The sequence below is a fragment of the Hirsutella rhossiliensis genome, assembly GCF_020360975.1.
Source record: "Hirsutella rhossiliensis strain HR02 chromosome Unknown scaffold00002, whole genome shotgun sequence".
Classification (NCBI taxonomy): domain Eukaryota; kingdom Fungi; phylum Ascomycota; class Sordariomycetes; order Hypocreales; family Ophiocordycipitaceae; genus Hirsutella; species Hirsutella rhossiliensis.
In genome coordinates this window covers 3,946,091-3,956,584 of record NW_025408668.1, presented here as the reverse complement: position 1 = coordinate 3,956,584, position 10,494 = coordinate 3,946,091, and the positions used below count along the sequence as shown (strand labels likewise).

The 10,494-nt window shown below is 39.2% G+C and overlaps 2 protein-coding genes across 2 annotated transcripts; both read right to left on the bottom strand.

The window, feature by feature from the left end:
- Window positions 1-317: 317 nt before the first annotated feature.
- Window positions 318-863, bottom strand: HRG_02016 (polyprotein; the record flags this gene model as incomplete). The annotated part of the gene is made up of 1 exon (XM_044860487.1): window positions 318-863. The coding sequence occupies one exon, from the start codon at window positions 861-863 to the stop codon at window positions 318-320; it is 546 nt and encodes a 181-aa protein (XP_044724120.1).
- A 795-nt stretch (window positions 864-1,658) lies between these two features.
- Window positions 1,659-2,948, bottom strand: HRG_02015 (uncharacterized protein; the record flags this gene model as incomplete). The annotated part of the gene is made up of 2 exons (XM_044860486.1): window positions 1,659-2,060; window positions 2,133-2,948. 2 exons carry the CDS (start codon window positions 2,946-2,948, stop codon window positions 1,659-1,661), a joined length of 1,218 nt encoding a protein of 405 aa, XP_044724119.1.
- Window positions 2,949-10,494: the final 7,546 nt, after the last annotated feature.

Sequence of the window (10,494 nt, the reverse complement as noted above, 5' to 3'; positions counted from 1 at the left end):
CCTGTGACTGTTGTATTGGTAATCTATCAAGAGAAGAGAAAAAGATGAAGAAGAATGAGGGGAAGGAGGAGAAGAAGGAAGGAAGGGAGGAATGAAGGGAGGCGTGTAACCCCGGTCCGAATGTCTTCCGAGACCCTCCTATAAACCCTCCTTCTCGCGTAGGGCCAGTAGAGCCCATGTCCCCACATAATGAAGTCCTCCGCATCTAGACACTAGCAACTTTTTCTTTCAAGGAAAGACAAAGGTAACAATATAGCTGGTTGATAATCTAGTGGCCAGGGAAGGAAAGAAGTCAAAAGGCAAGGAGACGCTCTGTTTCACACTGGCCTATGGACTGACCCTTCTACCCGGATAGTCAGCTGGTTAGTCGAGATGAAGCGCTCAAGGGCCTTGTTTGGTGACGCCTTCGTCATTGCATCAGCTGGGTTGTCGTTGCCGTTGATCCATCGGACTTCTAATATCTCCCGTCTCTCATATGACTGCCGTAGAGCCATAATGTCAATCATAAGACGCTTTTCCTTTGTTGTGCCGAGCTTGACGATGCATTCGTAAAGGGAATAAGAGTCTACGCAGACGATAAGGGGGATTGGAGGGAGATTCAGTCGGTCGGTGATCATTCTTAGGGTCGTTGCAATAGCAAGGCTGATGTCAAATCCGTCGGTCATGCCGTAGATCTCGGAGGCAAGCACACTTCGGGTTACCCTCTTGCACTTCGTAGAGCTCCAATGGATCAAATTGCCGTTAATGTGAAAAGAAGGAACATCCTCGGAGCTTTCTTGTTTTTCGTTAACAAGCATAACAAGAAAGCCGATTTGTGATGAGAGGTCCTTATTGTTGGCAAATGATCCATCCGTAAAGACCATTAGTTTAGCTGTCTGTAGGTCTAGGGGCACGTATTGGATCCCTCTGTAGGTTGTCCTGTTGCCATTTGAGTCTTTTGTTGAGGGTGATGCAGTCCGTGTCTGTGGGCTGTTGGACCTGTGCCGCGGTTGACATATCACACGTAGCTTCTGGCTGGCAGATTGAGGCGATATAGGCTCCTCGGGCGCGTTGTTCCATGTACTTTTGCATACGATCAGAAGCTTCCACGTTAATAAGGGCGATTTTCTTAGCTTGTCCCTTCTGCTTAAGGTGAATTCGACCTTTTCGTCTAGTGCAAGCGTACAGCCGTTGAAGTCTAGGGCCGAAGAAATTAAAAGCTTTGTCTTTGGCTTGGCGATAAACTTAGCTTCTTGTATCTTGTTTTCTTCGTGTACAGAAAAGCCTGCTGTTCCGAGGATCAGGTGTCATCCGCCTGCATGCCCACTATGCCAAACGCTTGGTTGGGGTCCGTGTTCGTTATAAGGAGGCATGGGTCGAACGTTGAAGTCGACATCCGTAGCTGCTCCTATGATGCTTGTGGTATGTTGCGAACCAATGTAGGCCTGCTTCTGCAATGCCATAAAGAGGGCGGACGATCCGGATGATAGTCCCCTTTGGGTACTTATCCTGTAGTTCGATGGGAAGATAGGTTAGGACTAGGCGTGCAAGTCCTGTCGTTGAATGCGTATAGGCTTGTGATATATCCCTTAGTTCGAGGGACATACCGGACGTAAGGAGCGTTGGGGCAAGGGCTATGATTAGTCTTTGACTAGCCCGCTGGATGGTAGGCGATTGGGTCAAAGAGTGTTCTTCTCGTCGTCGTTATAGCCTTGGACTACGAGGCGAGACTTTTCGTACGGCTTTATATACTTTCCTTTAACTTCTCGGACTAATCGTGACTTGAAAATCCGTGTTCCTCGATGCTTGGTCGGGTCGAATAACTCGAAGGTAGCAGTTGTCCAGTCGGTGTAATAGTGATGATGGTTAACATCGGTGTCGAAATGCGTCTTAACCTTGTGATACGCTATTGCAAATGTATCGTCTTGATCGACGTAATGAAGGTAGAAGGTTTCTGCTCGTCCGTTAAGAATCCTAGGAAATACCGCATAGAATTGGGTCTCCCGGATCTGTGCATGGAAGCAGATGTTGAAAAAGATCTTCATCTTATCGTCAAGGAGGTCGTAGGGCTCGCCTGTGTACTTTTGGTCTTTGTCAAGGTCTTTAGAAACTGGGCAGAAACGGCGGGGTCAAGCCGTTCGTTCGAACGGAACGAGGGGCAGGGCCTTGTACGGCTGATGCCCGTCAGGCTGGGTCTGCCTTGAAGGAAATGACTGTAGTAGGGGCTTGGGAATAGACTTCGTCTGGGTCTGTTGAGTGGGGATGTCTTGGGGAAAGCTTTCCTGGGAAAATGGGGCTTGGAATAAGGTTCCTTGGGGGGTCATCTGTTGGGCTTGCTCGGGAGGCCTCTGGGGTCCTTGGGAAACAACCTGTTGCTGCTGTTGCAAAGCCTGGGCTTGGGTTGTAGGCTGGTCCCTTGGTGACTGGTCTTGGGTCGGATTTTGGATATTCTCTCGGGAAGAAGGCGTTGCGAGGGCTTGTTGTTGCCAGGAAGCATTTGATCGTACGTCAAATATCTGTTTTGTGAATTCCTCAGGGTCCCAAGTAGGGAAACTGTCGGCTTCGAGTAGCTTAATCAAGGATCGTTCGATTCGCTGGTGGTTCGTCCCAGTATATACTCCCTTTCGGCGGAGAACCCGGCGGAGCTCCCGCCGGTATGAAATTTCAACCATAAGGAACATGTCTAGCGTCCATCCTTCAAAGTCTTGTTGGAAAGCATGGAAGACTTCATCATCCCACATCTTCTCAAGAGTATAGGCTTTAAGGGCCTTAGCTGCGTACGTGGTTGCATGTATCTCCGTTATATTATCGACTGAGATATCTTTGAATCGAAGCTGAGGGTCTATAGCGGAAAAATCGGCCGCGAAGTCGGTTCCGCGCATAAATTCCTGAGCAGAAATAGGTTGGCGTAGGCGTACATCTTCTTGAGGCTGTATAACCCTTATGCCTTCTGTTTGTCCTTGTGACATGTTGATTGTTGTGATGTCAAGGCTTTCCTACCGGCTTGGTCTAGTCGGTTCTTGTCGTGTGTGTAGCATAGACTTCCTCTCTCGGGACTATGGTGCAACCTATAGAAATAGGTCTCAGGAATTCTTCAAGGAATCAGGTCTTTCTCTTCCACTTGCAAACTTCCTCTCTCGGGACTATGGTGCAACCTATAGAAATAGGTCTCGAGGAATTCTTCGAGGAAACGGGGATGCTTTTCGATACCTAACTTTCTGTGGTTAAACAGACGTTCAACCACTGATCAGTGTTGGGTCGTGGGTATTCGTGCTGTGCACAGGGTGATAGAGAATACGAATCAAAGGTGCTAAAGAGCTATGCCTGTGACTGTTGTATTGGTAATCTATCAAGAGAGAGAAAAGATGAAGAAGAATGAGGGAAGGAGGAGAAGAAGGAAGGAAGGGAGGAATGAAGGGAGGCGTGTAACCCCGGTCCGAATGTCTTCCGAGACCCTCCTATAAACCCTCCTTCTCGCGTAGGGCCAGTAGAGCCCATGTCCCCACATAATGAAGTCCTCCGCATCTAGACAGGTACTTTAATATAAAGTATATAAACGTACTATAATATAAGTAGCGGCTATTAGCTTTCTTTTTCCTAATTTCCTTACTTATTACTTACTCTACTTACTACTTAAGGTATAGGACTATATAAGAGATATTTAAAAGCAGCTTCCTACCGCGTTTAGCTTAGTTTATATAAGTAGCTAATATTAAGGTATCCTTATTAATATTAATAGTTAGCTATTCTTCTTATAAAAAGGTAGTAATCCTATCGCCGCTATATAGTATATACTTATATAGCTTTTAAAAATATAATATCTACTTATAGCTTTATACTACCTTTATTAACTAGCTTATATACTTACTATAGTTTATAGGTTTAATTATAAGGATAAGTAGCTCTTATAAGGCTAGCGTAATTAAATTCTATAACTATATAGGCTTTACGCTATCTTCTTATACTATAGTTCCTACTACTTATAAGAGCGTCTCTTTAAAGTTAAGAAGGAATTTACTAAAGGTCTACCTATCCCTCTACCTAAGGGTCTATAGCTTATCCTATACCTTCTCTTACTCTTATACGTTACTAAACGTATATATAAGGTATTAAAAGAAGCCTTATAAGTTATATTTACTCTTAAGGCCGCCCTTATCTTAGAATCTAGAGATCTGCTATATCTAAGGCTTTAGTAGTATATAAAAGAGCGTATACTATACTATATTATAATAGCTATTTAGGCCCTATTTCTTTTTTATTATAAACTTTATCTATAGCTAGCTAAAGAAAAAGTAAAAGGACTTAAGCTTACTATCTTAAGTTAGCTAAGAAAGTAGCTTTTATATTAGTAGTACCGCCGCTATAACTAGCGTTATAAAGGTTATAGGGGTTAATACTAGTTTAATAAATAGCTTTCTTAGTATAGCGAGAACCTTATTCTTCTTACTAGCTATTGCGCTTTTAATTACTTTTAAGATAGCTATAATACTTCCTATCCGCTTAAAGAGTAGCGGGGTACTCCCTTAAGAAAGTAGTACCTTTTCTAAGGAGATATCTATTAAATCTATTAGTTAATAGCTTATACTATTATAAAGTAAGTAGAAGTATATATATAGGTACTATCTATAAAATAATATTAATAAGCTATACTAAGCTTTTTTATATATAGCTAGCCTATATATATATATATATAGGATTTAGCCCTTTATACTTTACTATATAGCTTAAGCTATAGCCTAAGCTTATAACTTATAATAGTTAAAGACTCTTATAATATATACTTTTATTAGTTAGTTTTAATCCTTTTAAGAAAGTATATTTAAGACTATAAAGTCCTACTTAAGACTATACTTAATTAAGAAGTTAAAGTATAAGAGATACTTTACTTAGTAGGCTTACTACTTTAAGAGGTACTAGTAAGTTATAAAGTACTTAAGGTTCTTATAGTTTATAAGAACCTTAAAGCTCTTATAGCTTTAAAGCTTTACTTACTATTACTTAAGGTAGTTAATAATCGCTAGTATCTTCTTATTATAAATAGTATAATTCTACTTTACTAAGGTTAGCTTATAAAAGTAAAACGCTATTAGTTACTTTTACTTATCTACCTCTTAAGAAAGCGTTCCTTTAAGTACCTAGCCGCTATAGTTTACTTTAACTAATATAAACTAATTAAAGTTTTATTAAAGTAGTACTAAAGCTTATAAGAATAAGTCTTTAAGCGTATAAAACGCTCCTTTTTATATAGGCTCTTAATAAAAAGCGGGTTACTTCTTAGTAATCTTATTTAGAGGTATTATAATATAAGAGAAGCCCTTAATAAATATCCTATAATAGTTTACGAACCTAAGGAAGCTCTATACGCCTATCTATATAGTTAGGGCTACTTAGTCTTAAATCGCTTAGATCTTTATAGGATCCGCCTATATACCTACGCTTATATAAATAATAAAGCTTAGGTACTTAACCTTCTTAACCTTAAATTTATACTTATTTTAGTTTAGGTAAAGCCTATAAAGTTAAAGGCGGTTTAATACCCTCTATACTTTTTATATATAGTCTTTATAAGAGCTACTTATATAAATAAGGATATTATCTATATATATAAAGGCGAACTTATTAAGAAAGTCTTAAAGTATATTATTAATATAATACTAAAAGGTAGCGGGCGCTTTTAAGAGGCTAAAGGGTATTATAAGCTACTTAAATAAGCTATAGTATATATAGAACGCTGTTTTTTACTTATTACCTTTTAAGATCTATACCTTATAAAATACTTATTTTATATCTAGCTTTATAAACTACTTTACCTTTAAGAGGTTATAAAGTATATCTAAGATTAAAGGTAAAGGGTAACGGTCTAGCTTTATAATTACGTTTAGAGCCCTATAGTTATAAAAAAACTATATCCTACCCCTTAGTTTATATATAAATAAGACTAGCGCTCTTACTTTAGAGCTACTTTAATAGTAGCTACGGTATATACCTAAAGATATACCTATACTAATAGCAATAGTAGCAGCTAGATACCGAAGGACGAGGGGGTCTAAGGGGAACGAAGGAAACGAGAAAGTACTAGGTAGAATAAGGTAAAGGTAAAGAGGGCTAAAAAGGTATATTAGTAAAAGAGGATATAGAAAAAGATAATAATACTAATACTATCTACTAGCTAAGGAGGAAAAGAGACCTCTTTTATAGACTAAATTTTCCCTCCTTCTTCCTTAAACGAATAAGGGCTAAGGGATTATCTAATTAAGAAGAGGGCTAGCTAGAGACTCTACTAAGGATCCTACTAAGGATCCTACTAAGGACCCTACTAAGGACCCTGCTAAAGACTCTACTATACGGGCTATATATTCCTTAGGGTATAGATACCCCCGTTAAACTCCTTTATAATAAAAAATAGACGCCCTCGTCTACTAAGTAAGTAAGCAGGCAATAGCTAAGGAATAAAGAAATAGATAAGTAGGCAAGCAACCGAGCAAGTAAGCAGGCATATAGGTAAGTAGGCAAGCAAGCAAGCAGGCAAGAAATAGCCTAACGGGAGACTAAGGAATAAACTAAGCAACGGGCTAATAGGCTAACTAGAGACTAACGGTAAGAAATAGTAATAGAAGAAGAAAAAGAGATCCTTATAGGCAAAGGAAAGAAGAAGCTAATAAGGAAGGTAGAGGAAAGAAATCTTAAAGAGAAAGGGGGAAAAAGTCCTTAAAGAAATACCTAGAAAATTTATTTAAAAATTAAAAATTATACCCTCTTTTCCTCTAGCGACTTTTACGTTTAGCTAGCTTTACCTAGGCAAATACCTATGCCTAGGAGGAGAATACCGGAGATTGCTATTCTTATCTTATTTATTTTAGGTATTTCGAAAAAGGGGGATTTTTTATACTTTCGTTAAGACTGCTTAAAGGTGCCTACCGCGTCGGCTGCTACTAACCGTGCCGGGAAGGGCGGAAGGAAGGATCTCTTACGTATGCTATTATTGCTGTCGGAAAGGTCGTCTATCACGGAAGTCGTCTGCTAAAAAAAGTCGTCTATTGCAATAGAAGTCTGCCGGGGAAATCGCCTGCCGGGACGGAAAAGGTTATCTGCCGTCACCGTCTGCCGAGGAAGAAATCGTCTGCCGGGACGGAAAAGGTTGTCTATCGGCACTGTCTGCTAAGGAAGAAATCGTCTGCCGAGAAATCTAGTAAAAAGGGGGGGGAAACAAGGCAAAAGAGAGGTGCCTGCAGTCTCTAGGTGCGTAATCGGATGGTCAGAATAGGTGCCAATCGCGTGGGTGCCAAAGGGAGCTGTTGGTCCGGGCCATTGGTGCCGAAGGGACCATCTGATCGTGCTGGAAGGAATAAAATCAAAGGAAGCTGCCGTGCTAGACGAAGAAGACTGCCGTGCTAGACGAAGAAGACTGCAGTGCTAGAGGCGCAGAGGACTGCCGTGCTAGACGAAGACTGCCGTACTAGAGGCGCTGCCGAGGAAATTATCGAAGATTATCGAAGAAAGAGACTGCCGAAGAAAGAGCTTGTAAAAGACCGTAGCCGAGGGGGTGTTGAGACCGTAGCTAGGGAAGCTGTCGGGACTGTGGCCGAAGGAGCTGTCGAGACTATAGCCAAGGAAGCTATCGGGCTATGGCCGAAGGAGCTGTCGAGACTATAGCCGAGGAAGCTGTCGGACTGTAGAGACTGCCAGTCCCGTAGAGCTATTGGTCCCGTGGAGCTGTTAGTCTCGAAGAGCTATTGGTCCCGTGGAAGCTGCTAGTCGTATAGGCAGAGAAAGAAAAACTAGAAAATATCCGCTGCTGCTGCTGGCGCAGGTGTCTTCCCTCCACAACAAAGACCAGACGTCCCCGTCTGCAACTAAAGCTGCTACCGTAGATAGAGCCTGCCGGAGAGCTCTATCGAAAAAGAAAGCTCTGCCTAGGAGGAAAGTTCGGTTCGTTAAAAAAAGAAAGTTCCGTCTAGTGCAAGGGACTCCAGCTAGGGCAGGGGACTTCGGCCGGGACAGGGGACTTTGGCCGGGATAGGGGCAGGGGACAGGGGCAGGGGCCATGGTCTGGGCCAACGGCTGGGGGAAAAGAAAAAAAGTCGGTGAAATCTTTCCCTGCCTAGCGCTTATCTCGACGGGAAAGGTACGGTAGCACCGGCGCAGTTCGTTTAGCTCTGCCCTTTTCGCATCTTCTTCCTCTTCTCGAGAGAGAGAGGGAGAGAGGGAAAGAGAAATAGAAGCTTCACGCTCTAGAGACTAGTTTTAATAGTAGCTGCGGCACACACCTAAAGACACACCTACGCTAACGGCAATAGTAAAGCTAGATACCGAAGGACGAAGGGGTCTAGGGGGGATAAAGGAAAACGATAAAGCACTAGGTAGGGCAAGGCAAAGGCAAAGAGGGCTAAAAAGGTATATTAGTAAAAGAGGATATAGAAAAAGATAATAATACTAATAATAAAAGAAGAAGATAATAATGCTAATGCTGTCTGCTAGCTAAGGAGGAAAAGAGACCTCTTTTATAGACTAAATTTTCCCTCCTTCTTCCTTAGACGAATAGGGGCTAAGGGATTATCTAATTAAGAAGAGGGCTAGCTAGAGACTCTGCTAAGGATCCTATTAAGGATCCTACTACCTACTAAGGACCCTACTAAAGACTCTACTATGCGGGCTATATATTCCTTAGGTTATAGATACTATTACGGGATAGAAATTACGTAATATATTACGTAATATCTTTCCCTTATATAGATCGTCTAGCCGAGAGAAGGAGAGATTCTCTTCTTTTCTCCCTCTTTATCTAACTATAGTCGCTCTTTAGCTGCGTTTTCCGTATATCTTATGCCGTCTCCCTCTATATCTCTCTTTCTTCTACCTCGAGCCACCTACCTAGGCCGACCTATCCGCCCTACCTAGCTATTATATAATAGATGCCCCCGTTAAACTACCTACTTAAATAAAACCTTTATTTAAGAGGTCTCTTAGCGTCTTTATTAGTACTAATAGCTCTTTATATAATATACTATATAGTAGTTTAAATAATATAAGTAGTTCTTACCCTTTCTTATTAGTATAAAGTATAATCCTATAGTTTACCTTTAGTTTATATAGGTTAAGCTTATTTACTTCCTAGGACTTAAATAGTAGTAAGAGGTCGTAAAAGCGCTTTAGTATTTACTATTATAGCTTAAAAGGTAACTTTAGCTTTTTTATTTAGAGGGCCTTATTAATATCCGCTAAGCTAACTATATAGACCGCTATATTAGCTACTACTTAGCCTTCCTCTTACTCTACCTATTATATAGTTTCTATAAAGATAAAGGTAAGGACTTCTTAGGCTAAGTATAAAGCTTATACGCTTAATCTTATACTTATAAAACTATTATTATAGTAGACCTACTATTATATAAGCTTAAACTATAGCTTCTTTTAGTATAAAACTAAGTATAACTTTATATATAATAACTAAGGTTTCTTAAGGATTAAGGAAAACTCTAGTTAAGGGATTATATAAGCTATAATAAGCTTATAATAACTATTAATCTTTATAGCTAGCTATATAATACCCTTAATTACTATACCTTCTATTATACTTAAGGCGCCCTTTACTTACCTTAAAGTAATCTTTTTTACTAGTACTTATATCTCTTATATAAGTACCTTATTAATTATAGTATAGTATTAATAGCCCTTATTTATAAAGGCGGCGATAAGTAAGGAGTTATTAATTATAACTTATATTAAAGTAAGCTCCTCTTTTATATAGGTAGATAATTCCGTTTTTTCTTTTACTAGTATTAATAATTAAGGCTTTAGATCTTATTTTTACTCTAGAGCTACTTTTTTTCTTTTAAGCTTAAGGGTATAAAGTCCTTTTTATCGTTTAAGGTAAAGAGCGGTTCTATCTTTACTACTTAAACTACTATAGGCCGCTTAGCTAAAAAGAAAGGGTATTTTAATATAAAGTATATAAACGCGCTATAACGTAAGTAGCGGCTATTAGCTTTCCTTTTTTTAATTTCCTTACTTATTACTTAATCCGCTTACTACTTAAAGTATAAGATAGTATAAAGGATATTTAATAATAACTTCTTACTATATTTAGCTTAGTTTATATAGGTAGCTAATATTAAGGTATTTTTATTAGTATTATTAGTTAGCTATTTTTTTATAAAAAAGTAGTAATCTTATTACTACTATATAGTATATACTTATAAAGCTTTTAGAAATATAGCGTTTACTTATAGCCTTATACTATAAGAGTCTTTAACTATTATAGGTTATAAGCTTAGGCTATAACCTAAGCTATATAGTTATATATAAAGGGCCGGATCCTATATATATATATATAGGCTAGCTATATATAAAAGAGCTTTATATAGCTTATTAATATTATCTTATAAATAGTACCTATATATACGCCTCTACTTACTCTATAATAATATAAGCTATTAACTAATAGATCTAATAGATATCTTTCTAGAAAGGGTGCTACCTCCTTAAGGAAGCACTCTACCCCTCCTTAGATAAATA